This window comes from Melospiza melodia, chromosome 12, assembly GCF_035770615.1.
Source record: "Melospiza melodia melodia isolate bMelMel2 chromosome 12, bMelMel2.pri, whole genome shotgun sequence".
NCBI lineage: Eukaryota > Metazoa > Chordata > Aves > Passeriformes > Passerellidae > Melospiza > Melospiza melodia.
The window spans coordinates 20619901-20638883 of record NC_086205.1 but is presented as its reverse complement, the minus strand read 5'-3'; the positions used below and the strand labels follow the sequence as shown (position 1 = coordinate 20638883).

At 41.5% G+C, this 18983-nt stretch overlaps 1 protein-coding gene across 1 annotated transcript; it reads right to left on the bottom strand.

The window, feature by feature from the left end:
• Positions 1–573: 573 nt before the first annotated feature.
• On the bottom strand, positions 574–18630 carry DCUN1D1 (defective in cullin neddylation 1 domain containing 1). Its single transcript, XM_063167233.1, has 7 exons — positions 18526–18630; positions 10727–10943; positions 9300–9468; positions 8675–8805; positions 4584–4666; positions 4251–4347; positions 574–3322 (listed from the first exon to the last, which is right to left on the bottom strand). Exons 1-7 carry the CDS (start codon positions 18526–18528, stop codon positions 3243–3245), a joined length of 780 nt encoding a protein of 259 aa, XP_063023303.1. The 5' UTR covers positions 18529–18630; the 3' UTR covers positions 574–3242.
• Between the last annotated feature and the right edge of the window lie 353 nt (positions 18631–18983).

Genomic DNA, 18983 nt, shown 5'->3' with positions numbered 1-18983 from the left:
AATGGTGTGGGCAACTGCTGGAGAGCTCAGAGGCCTGCAGGGCATCACTGGTATTTGTTTAAAAGCCAACCCAGACAATTTACCATCCTCAAATAAAATCTACAGAGACTTCCGGCAACATTATTTAAATAAAAGTGTGAATGACAAAAGTTTATTAAACGCATTCTTAAAAAAAATTATATCTTTCTTAAATAAGGATGTCTCAGGAGGGATTTCACTGTAAAACAGTTCTGAGGCAAGTCATAAGTTACCTATTAACAGGTGATCAATAAGGAGTGGCTGCACTGCTGTTCTTGAGGCAGAGCTGAGCCACTGCAGTGTGTGGTGTCTCCCTCCACAAGCTGGGAGAATCTGCTCCAGGTGGGACTTGTAAACATTGGGAACAAGCAACAGGCAAGGTGGAGGAGCAGCTTTTAGATTTTTTTTCCCCACCCAGAAGAAAGACTTGCCCTGAACCGTACTTTATGCAGAACACATGTATTCCATGCTTCCCCCCCCCCCCCCAAAAGCATATTCCAGAAATAAACTTTACAAATAATACACTGAAACAATGCAGTACAAACCTCAGTCATGGCAATTTCACTGGAGCTTTATTGCCTCTGTTGGTAATGAGAGGGATTGTAAGAAGTTACATTTTGAACTTACAGAGATATGTAAATGATGGGTTTTTACTAAATATAATCTCAAGATTAAGTGTTTTATATCAGGGCACTTCTAATTTTGTACATATTTTAATGTATAAAAACAGTTTACAAACTTGATGTTTGCCTTTTTTTTTTCCTTGACATTTGGCAAAATTAAATCAATCCATTTGCGGGGAGATCATCAAATTGAAGACATAAGCACTTACGAATTAAAGCAATCCAAGTAAGCAACTGGCTGCATTCTTAAAAAAAACAAAAAAAACCAAAAAAACAAAAAACAACCCCACACATATATAAAGGAAAAAAACCACATGGCCACATCTGAGCACGTTTCAGTACAAAATATTCCCTGTAACCAGGCATTTTGTCCTTAGAACAACACCCTGTTAAATCAATGTTTCTTTCAACTTCAGTCATTTTGAAAAACTTTTAAGATGCCATGATAGCACAAATAACCCTTTTCTGCAACATAATTAGTCAAAGTTTTTATGTATTTCTTTATAATTACACAGTAATTATAAGCATGTAGTACCAAACTGATGACAACACTATTTTGTTGGAAAGATCTTGCATTCAAAAGGAAGAGTCTCTAAAACACCACGGCATTTTGCCATTGCCCAAGCCCAGACTTTTTTGAGGAGCAAGTCTGCATTGGGAAGAAAAGCAAGTCAGTTCTCCTCTCCAAGCACAGCATACCTGAACTAATCAATCTGAAACAGTACCAAAACCCTCAAGACAGAAAACAGCACGCAGAGATAACCTTGTCGAGCTTTTTTTTTTCCACCCCACCCACCCTATAATTTCAAGTCCCCCATTTTTATTTACACAAAACTGAGAAAGGAAATACTGAAAGCAGCAAAACACACAGTTTTTGGCATAGCCAATTCCAGTAGCTGGATAAAGTCTGCAATGTTTTTGAGGAACTGTATTTTTGGAATAAATGCACAACTGGATTTGCCAAAAGGGCACTGCTGTAAGGGGAGCCAGCCTTAAGGTCAACTGCAGAGTACAAATAAAAATTTTAGCTGTTTAATAGTCAATTTTTCTTTAAAATACTTTTAGCATCTGCATAAAATCGTGCTGCAGTCTAGTGCAAGTACCAATGACTCATCTCAAGAATAATTCTTGCCTTATCAGGGCACTATTTAGAGCATGGACTTCAACCCCCTCTTCTCACTTGTAAGTATGGTCTGTCTCCTGTCCTGGAGCTCGTTCTTTCCAGCTTGTTTTCCAGAGCGGGATTTATCACATCTCTTCCCAAGTAACTCAGTGAGGAGTAAAAGACCATAAAAGCAGCTCAAGAGCTCTTGTATTATTAAAGAATTGCATCTGATAAAACCTGCTTTGATCCAAATGAAGCCATTTAGTCAAATGCAGCAAGACAGAAGTAGTGATGATCAACAAAATAATTTAAACAAAGCCAGTGTAGTAGTTTGTATCTGATCTGTGCTTGTTTGGGAAAGCTTTACACTGAATTTCTGTATTTGGCAACCACAGTGATACGTCAATTTAAGGAAAACTCTGCAAAATAATTTAAAAAAGGGTGTCATCCATAATGGCAGTACCTCTATGTTATGAAGATTTAACTTACCAGGATAACGGTTTCAAAACCCAGTTCACATCAACCTCACCAGCTTCTTGTACAACAGGGCCATTTGCTTTGTCACACCTCAGCCATAAAAGTCACGTCTCAATTTAAAATACTGTATTGTGTAGCAAACAGTTAAGACACAAATTCAGTATATTCAAGTGTTTGATTTCCACAGAAATGAAAAACCTTTCTTTGACAGACAGATAAGCATTTCCAAACTGTAATGAAATCTGATTTCTTAGAGAGTAACCTAGAGAACGCTGGCTTCTGTGGGGACACAGCTCGGCCCAGTGCGGGCTCTGCCGTGGCCCACGGGGGAAGTGCTCGAGTTGTGTCGTCCCCAAGCTGTCCCCAGAGCAGCTGAGCCACCAGCCAACCTCAGCCAGGCACCAGAGACCTCCAATCAACAGCCCTGGGGCTCCTGGGTCACTCCTGCCACTGCTGTGACCGGAGACTCAAACTCAGACGACACCAGCACTTTTCCAGAAAAGAAAAAACTCGGACCCAGTACACTCAAATATATCACTCTTGCAGGAAGTGCTATCAGTACAGTCTTTGCAACTAGCCCCAAGTGTGTATTTAAGGGTTCTTTTAAAAATTGTTTTGATGTTGATCTGTATAATTCAGATGCCATACAACAGTTGTCTGATGATGACCAGCGTTGTGCTTTATGTGAAATCAGAAACCTCAAAATAATAATAAAGCTTCTAGGATTTATGGGAGATGAAACTAGGGTGATCCACCAACAAAAAATAAATCCATGATGAAATCCACAGTGTTGGAATTTTAACGGGCAAGAGTGGTCCAGACTAGAAGAAAAGCCCAAACCACCAGTAGAAGAATGAAATATGATATGGTCCAAGATGTATCCTTAAAGGTTTGTCTCAACCCTCAGCCATATTGTGAGGATTGATCTTCAGTTCAGTCCAGCCAGCAGAAATTGACTGTGCAATTTTCCATTTCAGGTATTGTACAGACTATGTACACTCTAGAAGGGTCCTTTAGTGCTACACTGTCGTGCTTTTTGTCCCAGCAATTTGAGGGCGTGCAAATTCCACAAAGTCATCAATAAGAACTGGCCATGCCCCTAAAAGAGGAAAACATCAGGATGTAAGAATTGGTTCAACAAGGCATTCTTTCACAAGCTTCATATACAAGATACTTGCTTTCCAGTATTAAGAACTGATTAAATATTTCTGCTTCCTTTAAAGCCAGTTAATACACATCACTTTCAAGGGTTATCTTCCAGACAAAAACAAAAAATGGACCAAAATCCTAACTCAACACTGACAAGGGAATGAGGACAGTCCATAATTACTAAATAAAGTTGGAGCAGTTTGCTGCCCTCTGCTCTGGAGGCATCCCAAGTTGAGATCCCCCCCCTCACTGAACTGATGTGCTGCCAAGGGCTGAGGGCAATCAGCTGTTCTTGGCTGCACATGGGCTGAAGAGGAAAGATCCATACAGAAGTTTACAAAAAACACATTTGGTAGGAAGTGAGTTCTGTTCAGCAGCCCCTGTGTGCTGCCAGCTTCACTTCTATGTCAAAACATGACCAAGGCTCACATAAACTGAAGCAACCAGAGTTAAAAACATCCTCAGCTACAAAATGCAGTGACCAGAGGACCCTACACAGAGCTGCACAAACCACGGATCAGTCACTTGGATGAAGATGCCAAGAACTGCACCAACACAGAATCTGTGGGTTTGAAATGGACATATAGCAGGGTTTGTCTCAATAAAAAAGAATTTGAGGTTGTCTCAGTAAGAAAGAATTTGTGGCTGAGCTTAGAACAAAGAAAGAAAATGGATTCCGTGAAAGCGCCAGCATTTCTTTTTAAAACATTAATAACAGATATGATTACAACATGCATTAAAGCAGCCCTAACTGGACTTCAGATCACCAGAAATACTCTAATGGAGCTGCTTTTGAGGTTGTGCCAAAGCAGATGCACAGTAATAAATGTAACATAAAACACAGTTAGAAGTTAATGAGAGAAAATGGCAATGTTTACCTTCCTCATCATAGTTAGACATGTCATCTGCTATCATTGTACTAAAGTCTAGAAGAAGGTTCCAGGTATCCTTAGGAATTGATCTTTTATGATGCTCCTGTTTGGAGAGGTGGAAAATTTATATTTAAAAAAATAAATTAAAACCCTATTAGACATTCATTTTTACTGTCTCAAACACATCCACATCCCCAAAACATATTTCTATTGTAGACACTGTGAATATCTGGGATTTAGGTCAAGACAGTCTATTTCATCTACTCAATAACTTACACATGTTTATCTTCCAAGTTCTGAAAATACTGCAGTCCAGATTAGGTAAAGGTATAAACTTACCAACAAAAATTTGTTCCACAAGTCTAGAAATTTAAATCTTCCATTAAGTACTAAATTCCAGTAGGCAATGGCCATTTCTAAATCTGTAATAATAAAATAATGACTTTTAGAGATGTACATATCAAATATATAATCTCCACAAGTATCTAACACCAGCATGAACCATGTATCCATAAATGTGAAAAGATTAAACTCATGCAAATATACTCATGGATCCTTTACAAAAAGGCAACCATAAATAAAGTGTTACACACATATTTTATATTTTACAGAACTGAAGACTGCCCATATTAATATCTAACATATCCAAAACCCCCCAGGACATTGCATATGCCTTTTGCTATCTAACAATACTTTAGTTAAAAGTCAGCAAAATATTTTCAGTTAAAGATGCTATTGGCTTGAAAAGAAAATTTGTAGTATTTTGTACTGAGACTTTCTTTTTTTTAATGTACAAAATACAATTTAAATAAAACCAACTTTTAATGATTTCATTTTCATTTTTTAATGATTTCATTCATAAGGCAACCCTATTATAAGTGCTGCCTTTGTAATGAGACTTTTGTCAAATGCTCATTTCTGTAGCCAAGATTTCCTTTTGAAAGAGACTCTTTGGGTAGTGTCCTTGAGCAGACAGAAGACAGTTGATTTATTTGTTGGTGGTGTTGTTTTGGTTGAGTTTTTCCTTTTGTTTGGGTTTTTTTTGTTGGTGGTTTGGGGTAGTTTTTGGCCATTTGGTTTGGGATTTTTTTCCTTTTGTTTGTTGGGTGTTTGTTTGTTTGTTTGTTTGTTGGGTGGTGGGTTGGCTTTTTTTGTTCTTCTTTCCAAGCCTCCTGTTGAATTCCTGCTTGTTAGGAATGAGTGAAGCCTGGCCTGGCAGATTTGAGAGCAGCAGCAGCTCCCAAAAGCCCCGGCTGCTCTGGCTGGGACAGAGCCAGGTGTCCCCTCCCTGGGGGCCAGCAGGGGCAGGCAGGAGCCTGGGAGCACATCAAGGGATTTGGAACCCACAGCTGTGCCCAGGGGCAGCTGCACTTCCAGGAATTACCTGGGGATTGCTGCAGCACCAAACCGCCCTCACTGTGAATTACCAAATTCAGTATCCTCAGGCACAGGATGTCACACAGTGACCCCCAAAGGCTGCCCAGCTAAGTGGCCTCTTCTAAAAAAAAGCTCTTATGGCAGACTAGCAAATTTCTTCTATAAACAATCCCCTTGTGGAAGCAGGGGGAGAAGGCACAGGATCAACAGCACACCTAGGAAAAGAAAAAAAAATCTACACCAATAAACCAAGAGCTCCACTCCCTTCCTTCCCTCAGGATGCCCAAATATTTAAAAGAACCCAGGGAGGTGGATCTTGGAGGTGAAATCAACACAAACAAAACAAAGTATGAAATCTGCATTGCTGGAGGGAAAATAGGAGCTGATGAGGAGTTGCAGAATTGTTTAGCATCTGATATTAAAAGTCCTCAAACAGCAGAGTCACATTATAATATCTCCTGACCAAAGTACAGAATAAAATTTGTGAAGGATTTTCTGCTGTAAAGCTGCAAAGAGGTTTGATTTCAGACAAAGTGCAAGAAGCAGAGACAAATTACACAGAAGTCACTACTCCTCAGTAAATAAAGCTGTATCTGAAAATGGCAACTCATTCAAGACTGTAGAAGCTCCAAGTCTCTCTTTAACAGCAGATTCAGGTACAAAAAAAAATGCATTTTAGCTTTCAACTAAAACTACTGTCTTTCTAAAAATTAATAGATACAAACTTCAGAGGAAGCTGATCAGTTCCTCAAGGAAAAAGATTAAAAACTAAGTTTTATTTACTTGTGCTGCATTAATGGTGTGCATACAAAAAGGCAAGGTGATCAAATCACTGCATTTTGCACTGGTTTGTAAACAATCACTATAAACAAACTGTGCATTCTGAAATTTTCATACAATTTTGAGGTAATTCTTGTGGGTAAGCAAAGGCTGTTACAATCCAAATCTCAGGGTGCTGCAACCTTGCAACCTCAAACTTGCTGCATGAGGCCAAACATGTAAAGCATGATGACATACCACCTTGGGACAAACTACATTTTTAAAAATAAATTATATTAAATAGCAAACTGGAAGGTAAAGATATAATTTTAGATTTCTATAAGTGTGAAAATGCTCAGTGAAATCCTCCTGGATCAAAGATAAGAGTCTCAAAATTCCTCAATTTTGAATTTTATCCAGAGAGATGCAGGAGAAGCAAACAAAGTTTGAGATGAACAGCAGCTACAGGGTATTCTCCAATGAGATGCAAATAGCACAAGAACTTTTCAGACACCCTCCTACTTACCCAGTAGTAAGGAATTATGCAGAGGAAATATATTTCCAGAACTGTGCCTGAACTACTGCACAATGTTTGCAAGATTAGAGGCCAATATACATTAAAATCAATTTGGCAAGTTCCTACAAGCAGTTATTTAGACACACCAAAATTAATTGCCTAACTAGCAGCACTTACTTTGCAGCTCTGTACTTCTCCCAGTATTGTTTTGCTCCAGGGTTTCCAGAATTATTCTGCCCTGTTGTAAATTCATGCCTAGAACTGTGCATTTATGAGCACCAAAATGGCTGGTAAGCATCCAGACTTTAGGCTCAGACTTCCAGACCCAGATTTTAAAACAAAAACAATTTAAAAACCTATCTTACACTATGTATATGCCATATGGATCTCAGAAAACTATACCTGTCTGCCACTGCTAGAGCTTAACATGCAGGAAAAGCTTTATGATGAATGAGAAATAAAGCAAGTGAATGAGTTTTCCTGGGAAATTATTCCCACAATTCAGCTGCTGTCCACATTTTCCTTGTTGTAGCAGCCTAAAAAAATTATCATGATTTTCTACAAGAAATACAAATTAGCCTATTCATTTATTTGCATGATTCAGAAATGACTACAAGCATGCACAAGTATTTTCAGATGGTTTAGCAGCACTTTTAGCTCCTTTGGATACAATGAAATTCACAATCCACTGAAAACAACAAACAAGATAACAGCCAGATGTCAAAGAAGGACATAGAACTTTTGCTTATTTACTTATTTTTCAATAGTCATTTTAAGTCAAAAGTTGGTCAGTACATAAAAGCCAGTAAAACTACAGCAGAAAACTCATCTTTACACAGCCTGGGAATGCAAAGCTGTCCAGTGGCAGCCATTAGAGCATTTTCATTACTGAGAAGAACAAATTCACAAGTTGCCAAGGAAGAACCTACCAGCCTTTTCATATTTTATTATTTCTCAAAACCAGCAAAATTAACTTAAGACTTTACAGGATCACAGAAAGCTAGTTATGGCTAAGAGCCAAATCTCACTGTAGAGAAATGAATGTACATCCTGGCTGCTGAACATCACTGCTTGAAAGAAATTTTTATTCTCTCATTTTTGTTGTTTCAAATAGACAGAGCTACAGTTTGTTGCTTTAATTCCATCCAAACTGTGATGTTCTGAAATTATTTTTAATAAGTCATTTTTCCACTCCACCTGTTACATCCACTAAAGCCATACTCCATGTGTGAACTCTGAAATAATGACAAAAAAAGCCTTCAGTGAGGTAAGGGGGAAAAAAACTCTGTAGGTAGACACCAGCAGGCATCAGGCCCAGAACACAGGAATCCATTTGTACCATTCCAATTCTATACTGCTAAGACATTTGCAAGAATTTCTGGTGTTACAAGGGACTGTACAAATGTACTTACACAGAAAATGGTTTTACAGCTTCCATTTATCCTAAAAGTAAAAATTCAATTAATCTGTTCAGTGCTGCAAATTCTAAGTGGTGCAATTATGTCTTTAATATAAGAACATAATCCATTGTGCTCACTGAGAACTGCACTCACTCTGAGTGAATGAATAAACCTTCTCCCATAAAATTCTGTAGCCTTTATTAATAATCAATTTGAATACTTTAAATTGACATCCATCTTTCAAAACACAGAGATGTATTTTAACCCAAGGGTGATTATCTTTCAGATTCATTGGATCACAATAATACATTCATTTACAGCTTTAATTAGCCATTTCCAATATTTATGAAAACACGCTTATGAATTAGAATACATACCTAAACCTTTCTGTCCTGGGTTCTTTGCAAAGTTGAAAGTAAATTGATAGAAATCCTTAAATCTTCCTGGCTCTTTTAATTCTTGTTCCATTTTAGGAATCTGGGCCTTCAGTTTTTCTATGCTGTCACATCTGCATTTTAAAAAGCACATTTGTTTGTATATTTATTTATTATTCATTTTGCCATAAAAACATGAGTTAAACAAAAATCTATAAACTATTTGTAGAATACAATATGGTTATCAAAACAGAATTCAGGAAGCCTTTGATGAGTCTGCACCTCTACAAGAATTTCATTTGTTATTTCTTCATGTTGCATTCGCACATATAACTGACAGACCAGATTCCAGAATCCACAAAATTGTTAGGAAGATGTGATAAAGACTCCTGCACTGTCACAAGGCAGAGAAACCTCAGGTGTGCCCAACATCCCTGCTCTACCTGCCAGAGCAGCTCTGTGCCAGCCACACACAACCCTCACACAATCAAGGCCGGGCTGCGTTTTCCAGAGGCAGACAAGCCATGCTGGGCTCTGAAACATCTCAGAAAGGACACCAAGACTGAGAATTCCCCAAAGCAGGACCCTGGATCACACTGTGACCATCCAACACTCAGTGAGCACTTACCCCAGCTCAGTCATTCCATCCATGAACTCCAGCTTTGAGAATTCACACTGTGTGGCAGCCCGGAATTTCCACGCGATGATGAGCACGGTGATGCTGGCTGGGTCGAGGGCTAGGTCATCACAGAACTGCTGAATTCCATCTATGCCAATCTTGTTTTCATCTTGAGGATCTTGGGCACAGAAAAATAAGGATCAAGAAAAACAGATATTGGAAAAAGCTAATTTGTTCAACAAGTATATTTAGGACAAGGAAACATTTTCAAGATACCATTTTTGGGATCTGCCCTTATAAGAGAATATTTTAAAAACAAAATTAAATGAGTGCTCCCAATGGTTAAGCTTTAACAATTGAGGCAGTTACTGCAATAAAGCCTCCTATACAATGAAGATCATGTTATTTTAATTGAGAGACAAAAGCACCACAAACATTTATTTTCTGCCTAATAATGTGCAGGATCTTCTGACTCATTCATTCATTCTCTCCCCCCAGCACACTCCATTTTTGGCCTCTTTGGTCAGACTCATGAGCTGTGTTCCCACAGAAGCCATTCTGCAGTGATCATTTCCAAGTTGTACCAACATCCAAATCTGCCCATCCACAGCTCCCCCAAGAGCAGATTTAGGCATTTCCTGGCCCACAGGAGGTTTCCAGCATGCAGAGGTTGGACACAGAAACCTCCAGGGGGAAGTTATGCTGCTCCATTAGTGATTCCAAGTCAGCCAGGTCCACTCCTCTTTCCACAAAGGAATCAACATCTGGTCTGGAAGTGAGATGCTCACATTTCAACTGTGCTAACAAAGATCTACTAACACAAGCCAAGACAGACTTCACAAAAATGGTATTTGGATTATACATATAAAACATAGGAAAACTGAGAGAAAACAGAGCACTCATTTTTAGATTAAGTGCTAAAACACAGGATTTGTTCTGCTCTACTGAATCCACTTTATGTGATAGGATATCAGTTGAACACTGGCTATAAAACAGATACAGAGACTCTGTTTTCTTGTACACTCTCTTTGTAACTATCTGATAATAAAAAGCTCAATAAAAACTAAGGTAGAACCCATCCCTAGTATGCAACACCTTGTCCTTTGTTAGGATCAAGTGCTGTGTGATGTGCCTTCCTCAGGAGACTTACCTAAAATCCTCATTAACCATCACAATTACTCACTGCACACACAGCTCTAGCTCAGATCCTAATATCCTACAAATGTAGGTACATTCAGAGCACATAAAGTAACTGCATGTAATCCTTGTGAAGCAGAAATCTACCTATATTTCCCTTCTAATTTGTATTATTAGCACAGAAAAAAAAGCTGAAAGAGTCAGTTAAGATTTCCCAGCACAAGAGCACAACATCACCAATACATCGTAAATAAGAATTATACAAGTATGAAATAAGCTTTAAAATTCAGGGTACTCACCTTTGTATCTGTTATATAGTTGTTCTAACTTCTTTCTGTCCAGTGATCCTTTAACACTCTCTCGTATATAAAGTTCAGGGTTTTGGAAAAAGTTGTCTGTTGCAACATCTAACTTCCAGTCATTTTGAGACAGACAACTCACTGCTGTCTTTTCACTAGATTGTGTGAAGACCATAAACTGACGCACTTTATCCTTCTGTGATGATTTCAACTTGTTCTAGTGAAAACAGACAATACTGTAACTAGAAATGTCTACTGGACAAAAAAATCCCACCAGTAAATAAAAACCAGTCTCTTAATGCTTTTTAAATCAGTATCTTTATCCCAAGCAATCAGGATATGAGAATATCTGATCAAGTTCCTCCAGAGGTGGGGCAGAGCAGGCCACTGAGCTGTTCAGCCCCTCTGAGCAGCAGGCTGGGGTCCCTTTGGTCCCAGCTACTGCAGGACCAGGGCCACACCTGGAACGGGATCTCCTGAGGGGCCTCTTGATGGCAGCGAGGGACCAGGCTGGGACATCCATTTCAGGGAGCTACACACTGGAACACCTTAAAGACTTCTTTTCCTTTAAAGAGATTTTTCACTTTGAAGGCTCTCAGCTCCACCTACATAACTTGCAAAACATTCCAGCGAGGAGGCATTGTCTCCATTTCACAGGTGCAGAACCGAAGCTCAGGAAAAAAGAGGCAGCGGTGCCTGAGGCAGGCGGGGGAGTGAGGAGCCAAGGTGAGAGCTCGGGAATTCCAGGCCTCCTGCCCAGAGCCAGCCATCCCGCCCTGCTCCAGCCCAGAACTAAACACAGATTTGCTGCTTATCAGCACAGAGGGATTCCCAAGGATATTTCTGATGAGGAGAAGCACACTCAGGATTTCAAGGGTATGAGTTACACAAAACTAACTGCTCATCAGGAGAAAGCAATCACAGCTCCTGCGCTACACCCAAACTCATTTCCACAGCTCACTCAATACAGTCAAAGCAAACACTCCCAAGGTTACAACTTGGTACAGAAAAGTTCTGACAAAATTTTAAATCAGGATTGGATTCCTTACATGGCACAAGTATTTAATTTTTAGTTTACTTTGTATTCTAACCAAAACTTGTATATTCTGTTCATTATTGCATCTGTAATTTCAACAGCTCCTTCTCAGCGAATAAGGAGAAAAAAGGCAAAAAAAAGTCCCATGACATGATAAAATTCAGCCAGAGAATGATTTAGGAGCAGTATGTGCTCAAGCTCTTAATTCCAAAGTGTTAATTAGTGTTCAATCACATCATCATAAGAAAAAATAACTAATGCTTCAGAGCACAAATTCATCTGTCCTAAAAGTCAGGATTAGTTTTCTGTGGCTTGATGATGAGTGTGAACACTTATTTGTAAGAATAGTTAAGTCACCAGTTTCAGAGTTACAGCACGGAAAAAAAATACAAGAACATCACATTTGGAATAAACTGATACCCATATAATACACTGAACAGAACAATTCCCTGAGCTCAGCTCCTGTGACATTGACCCCATGTGTCAATGCCTGGCTCCAGAGCAGACATTCAGCACCTTGCACTACTGAGCTCACACTTCCACAAAAATCTCTTACACTGACAAGGCCACGTGGAACAACTTCCAGAAATGACTAAATAGATTTTTAGTTGCAGCTTTTTAAAATGTATTGTAAACTCAGATTATTGAAAACAAACCACTGAAAGAAATCGCAAATGAAGATGAAACAATCCCAAATTTAAATTTCTCTATCAATTACCAGCTTCCTCTAATCAGTTCCACACAGCCAGACTGCTGCATCACCACAGACTCAGCTGCACTATAGGGCAGCCATACTTAATTATTTTAGCTTTTCCTTTTTTCTTCTTTTTCTTTACAAAGCTGGTGCCTTTAATCTTTAGTATTTTGTTTTTTTTAAAACGTGTACACATAAGTATGCATAGCCCATTTAATAGTGAGTACTCTCCAAAACCCCAGGAGACTTTGTTCTTCCCTGATCCTGCAAGGCTGAGCTCTAAAAGCAGTGACATCCCACAAAAAGTCAAGGAACAGGTTTAAGTAGGCTTCACCATGGATGCCCAGGACCACAGAAGGTGGCATGTTCTGCATCTTGTCACATAAAAGAAGAGTGCAATTTGTTAGAACAAAAGCTTGCAGCTTAAATGCCTTTTATGATAAAATTTAAATTCTACTTATGTACAAGAGATTTTCCCATGCTTGGGGCTCCCTAAGTGATAGCAACAACTAAAACCTTTTTAAAAGAAGATTGAAATTGCAGAGAATCAGGCAGCTAATTACAACATTCAGTAAGGTAAAAGATGCAATAAATCACACTGTTCAGCCATAATCTTTTTCTTTAATATTCGTATTTTTCCTGGTCAAACATGAGCTTATTTTTAATGAAGTGCCAAAACCCTTTCTCTATATTTGATGAATGCTTCTGCAGAACCTTGCCAATATGGACAGGACACTCCACATCCTAAGTGACTGGGCACTCTCTGCAGGCCTACTACAGGACAGCAAGAGATGGAATTACTGCTGAGTTTTTATTATCCTATTATAGCTCTTCTTCCAGCACATTAAAAACCCACACTTCAAGCAGGAACAGGTTCCAAACCTTCTGCACTTTTGAGGGCTATTTCTAGACACTGAGCACTAATACTCTATTATTGTTTCAAGTGCAATACAGAGCAGCACATAACCTTTAATCCTGCAGTCATCAGGCAACAAATACCTGACACTGAAATTGTGCTCACTGTAATGCAACACAATCCACGTAAAACATCTCAGCTTTAACACAGGTTAAAAAGGAAGATAGAATTTTATTTAACAGATATGTGTCTTGCCTATATATACAAATGAACACCAACTGAAAGCAAATGAAACAAATCTGTACTCTTATTTCTTGCATCAAAAGGCAATGGAAAAATTCTGTTCTGCAAGACTTTGATCAAGTTTGTGTGGTATCCAAGCTACCTTTCATAATAAGGATGTCACAAGGCAGATAACCTTACTCTTAAAACACAGAATAACTTCTCCAAATGAAAAGCTACATAGTGTAGATTCATAAAACTACACTTATTCTAATTAACATCTGGTTCTATAATTTTGATTTTAAAATGAACATTTGCCTCTTACAATGAAGAATCAAATTTGAATATTCTAATTCAATATCCTTTCCTTGATCAGAAAATTCAGTGAAAAATTACAAATAAAAAATAAAATACTTGGACTTTTATTTCCCCACGTATTTTTTTCTCCTAGTCTCAGGTACAAAAAATGCTAGAACTTCTCTACCAACTCTGACTACAGCATTATTTTTCCTTATCTTCTGCACTGTTTTTAGTCACCCCAGATTCAAAGGTAAGTTCTGCACACTGGTCATCAGTATTTTGCAGACAGTTAACAGCTGAATGAGGGCTCCACTCTCCTGGATAAGGTTCATGGGAAACAGCACCAACCTTTGTCCCACACTGCCCGGACTGGAGCCTGCTCTTGGACTTGGCTCCAAGGTCCCCTGAGGCCCCAGTGAGACAAGCAGGGCTCGGTGGGTTCTGCTGCCCAAACTCCCTTGTGGCCCGCGGGGAAGGCATTCACACAGTCACTCCTCAGCGAGCGACTGCTCTGCACCTTTCCCAGCCAGATACAGACCTCCCAAACCCTGGGAGTTTCACTGCTAAGCAAAGGAATCTGAACGATGTGACATCCGCGCTTTTGTTTCAGGCAGGACTCAAAGAAAAGCCTGTTAAGTTCTCATGCATGTGACAGGTAAAAGCCTTTTCTAAAATAGTATCAACCTCCAGGAAGTCTCGGCCTTTACACGGAGGCACTCAGAGTCCAGCAGGAGCTGTGGCTGTGGAAGGTCCCCGCTCCCCCCAAGGACCCAGCCCAGTGCCACAGCTCGGGCTGCAGCCCCTCAGCACTCCTGTCCCTCGATGTGACACCGATGGCCACAGAGTGCTGCTCCTGAACCACCCCGCCTTGGACTGTACCCATGACAGGAACCACAGGCACCTAAAAACGTCTGCATTACTGCTTGTAGTCAACAAACACATGGCTAAAGCTCAAAAGGCAGAATCAGGAGTATTTTTCTTTGTTTTGTAAGAAAAACGTTAACTACAACAAAAATCTACAGACAGAACTGCATCTTAACCCACCAACAGTGATGGCACACAGGTATACTACAAAAAAAGGTAAAGACAAAAACAATGAAAGCAAATAGCCACAGTTTCTGAATATTGTAAACAAACTTGTCCTTTAACTACATTTTATTTTCCACAGCAGTTTCCCTAAGAGAGGGCACACGAAGTAAGGCAGTCAGGACATCTGTAAGCTTCTGTTTCAAACTGATGTGAAATCTACTTGGCTGCAGCGGAACAGAAAAAAAGACTTAAAAAGTGTGTTGAGACATAAAATCCAAGGCAAAAAATCACAACATAAAATTAAAATTGCTTTCCACCCTCTATAATGTTCTTTTAATGGGTAAAATAATTTCAGTATTCACATGCAGGCAGAAGATCAATTTACAGCTACCAAGAATATTTCTGTAGATATAATGGTAATTCATGCCAATCTGAGAGGTGAAGGAAACACAAAAATCAGGACTTTTCCAAACAAAAAAGGACGACATCAAGCAGCCAGTTGTTTAGCATTCTTAACTCTGGTCTGGGGCACAAGCTCTATTCATACTGTATATTTGCATTGGCACCATAAAACATGAGTAAAATATCAAGAGCTACATAATAAATTTCACACCTTGTTCTCAGAGCAGTTCATATTCTTGAATAGTTTTTTCATGGCTCTAGTTAAAAGTGATTTAAAGTATCAGTTCAAAGGGATCTCTGGTGAGCTAGGAGAGGAAACAGAATCATGCACCATCTTGTCAGCACTCTGCTCCGTCGGAAGCGCAATGCCAAGAATCTGAAGTTTCACCATGGGACAACCAAACCTCAACTATTTAATATCAACAAACTGCTTCAGACATGCATATGCACCACTGCTTACACGTATAAACAGCTGGCCTTGCAAAATAGCTCGTGGAGTTAAACACCACATAACAATGTCATGAAGTACACTAACATTACAGGAGACAGCGTCAGACATGAAATTCTTGTAATATGAAATTTTACAACTTCCTGTCAGCTGAGGTTTGCAGTAAGAAATTATGTATTTATCAGCACAGAAATATTTTTCAGAGAACACAAACTGGACAATATAACAGATAATATAAATAGAGACAAGGCTAGCACATGGCTCTGGATAAAGATGTAGATAATCACACACTTGCCTCGATTACCACACACAGTTCTAAATTCATTAAATCATTCAGAATTGTACAGGCAGTGAAGGTGGCTCAGAGTACAATGGACCAGCTCACTGCTCTGCCTTGATTCGTGGGCACACCACTGTCCTTGGGATGGGATGAAGCACTAACGCTACCAGGGAAGGTGAAGGACAGCACTTCTGCAGGGGCTGCTCAGCTCACATGAAGAGAGGGTAAGCAAGGCTGAGTGCTCCCAGCAGCCCAGGGAACACTGCCAGGCTGGTGTCCCTCCCAGATCCAGGACAAAGATGGTTCAAGGGCAGGAAACCTCTGTCCTGAAGGCACAAAGCTCTGGCCATATGGACACTGGTGAGACTAAGGCAGGGCCAGCAGTGCTCGATCTGGCAGTGCTGCATGGACAGGTGGGAGCCAGGGCCCAGCAGCAGGAGCCTGTGCCATGGCACTTGCTGTGCTGGACAAGCCACAGCCTCTGGGAGCACGAGCCAGAGCAGTTGTGTACATGGGCACAAAAATGGGACATGGAATCTCATGTTTCTGGATGGGCATCCTCAGATCTCTCTGAAGTCTCCCTACCTTTCCCCTAACCAAACAGAGGATTTTGCCATACCACAAGTAAGGGACAGAATCCTACACCCAGGCACTGGAAACCATCCATACCTGTATTTACTACTTCTAAAAGCTGCAGCCTGTCACTCAGTCCCACTCCAGTGTCATCCTTTCACCTGGGTGCTGGAGCCAACAAGCACAACCTGGAACACAGCTGTTTGCACAGCCATGAGTGGAGTATTCACACACTCCCTCCCATCTGATAAATACCAATCCACCTGCACAGAATTGCTGCACAGAATATGTCTGCTGGTTCTTCAGTTAAGTGTTTCTAAGAAGACCAAGCAGACAGAACTCTGCTGTTCCTCACAAAAAGATATTCTCTGAGTAATGGGCCTCACTATTTCTGTTATAATGTCACTTTCTACAGTATGGTTCAATTTAAATTTCTAATCTCATAGCCAGCCAATAATATATGTACATTCAAGACATTAACTGTCTATTTCATCAACTGGGTATCTGTTTTTCCTACCTACACTGGATATACTGTGAGACAGGTCTAGGTGATTTTTATGGAAAAAAGTCTTCATAAAAAGTTGTGTAACATTACTGGGTTTGCAGAATTTCAGAAAGTCCCAGACCTGCAGAATTACAGCAAGACAAGCTTACAGTCTGAACTTTATTCAGACTTCAGTCCTAAGCTCTCATAAAAAAACACAAATGAAGATCTACATCAAACTATTCAATTAAAAATTATACAAGTTACACAGTGACAAGTCTATTAGAAGTCTGCACACCACTAATTTAAATGCTGGCTAACCAAATTTTTATGCCAACATAACTCCATCAATTAAAGGTGACGTTGTAATTTTTTTAATATGTTTTTAACTCTGCTTGTCAGAATAGTATTAACAGCAAGTATAAAATATTTTTATACCAATAAGCATACACAGTAGATCTTACAATTCCCTCCTACACCCTTCCTAAGACTGCAACACTGCCACAGAAAAGTACTGCTTTAAACTGTACAGGTGTAGTAGCTAAAGCTGTTACAATATTTGAATATGGAGAAAGCCTGGAAGTACTATAAACTGTTCCCTCTGGTGCATAAGGCACTGCAAGAAACCAATGAGGGCCTCCTTAATTAAATTAAAGGAATACATTTTTCTTTTGTTTAGGCAAACAAAACCAGCAATTGCTGTTCTAAACACTGCAGTTTCCCCCTACAAGAAGCAAGGGAGAAAGTCAGTCGATTTGGGAGTCCACAGCAAATCCTCAGTTATAAGAAGAGCATTAAAGAGAAAACGCAAGATAAACCTTTACAAGACCTTTACTAGGATGACCTCTGCAAGGCCCTCCTTTACAACACTTCTATGAAAACAACCAAGACCCTAGAACAATTATCCAGAAATTCTCCTAGAGAATCCCAGCTCAAGAAGCATCAACACCCCCAAGTTTCCCTGTGAGCTGACAGCACTTAGCGGGCCCTGAGACGCCTGAAATCCTGCGGGAAACCTGCGAGCAGCCCCTGGATGCGGGCAGCCCTTTGCACTCCCTCGGTGCTGCTGCAGGCACAGCCCGCACAGAGCCGCCCGCAGCACGGCCGCTGTCTCGCACAGGCTCCTGAACCCTCACACCAGGTGCCAGCGAGCCCCTCCCGCCGTGCGGGGCCTGCCGGGGCCCCGCGGGTCGGAGCCTGGCCGGGATCCCGGCGCCCCCCGCTTAGGCCCCTGCCCGAAGCAGCCCCCGCCGCCCGCCCCGCGGCCCCGGCCCGGGCCCCGCACGCCGGCCCTGCCGTGCCCGGCAGGAGGACGAGCAGCCCCCGGGCCAGCACATCGTGCCCGGCTGCGGAGCCCCCGACACCGGCCATTCGGCCGCTCCCGGACACCCAGCGCGCCACGACCAGGCCGCGCTGCCCCTGCCCGGCCCCGAGGCGCCGCGCTGGGCCCGGAGGGGCCCCGGGCGGCCGCTCACCATGGTGGGGGCTGTGCGGGCCTCTCCCCTCCCGGCTCGGGCGGACACTGAGGGCGGCGGCGGCGGCGCTTCCTCCGGCGGCGGCGGCTCCCGGCTCCTCACGGGCCCTTCCGCCGCCTTCCCCCGCTCATGCGCAGTGCGGGGAGCCGGGAGCCCTCGCAGGGGGCGGCCCCGGCCGCGTTCCCCGGGAGCGGCGGCTGCGAGCGGCGGGCGGTCTTCGCTCGGCCCTGAGGTCGCGGCGAGCACCGGGGGGGCCTCGGCCCGAGCAGGGAGGGGAAGGGAAGGAAGGGAGGGGAAAAGTCCCCCCGAGCCTCCTGGAGGCTGTCATGGGGTGGGCTTGGGGCTCGGAGGGGATGCGGCGGGGCAGGCGGGCATGCGGGCTCCCAGCGGCTCCTCACCCCGGGACCCGCTGTTCTGTCGGGAGAACTCCCTGTGTGTTCCTATTTCGTCAAAACCAA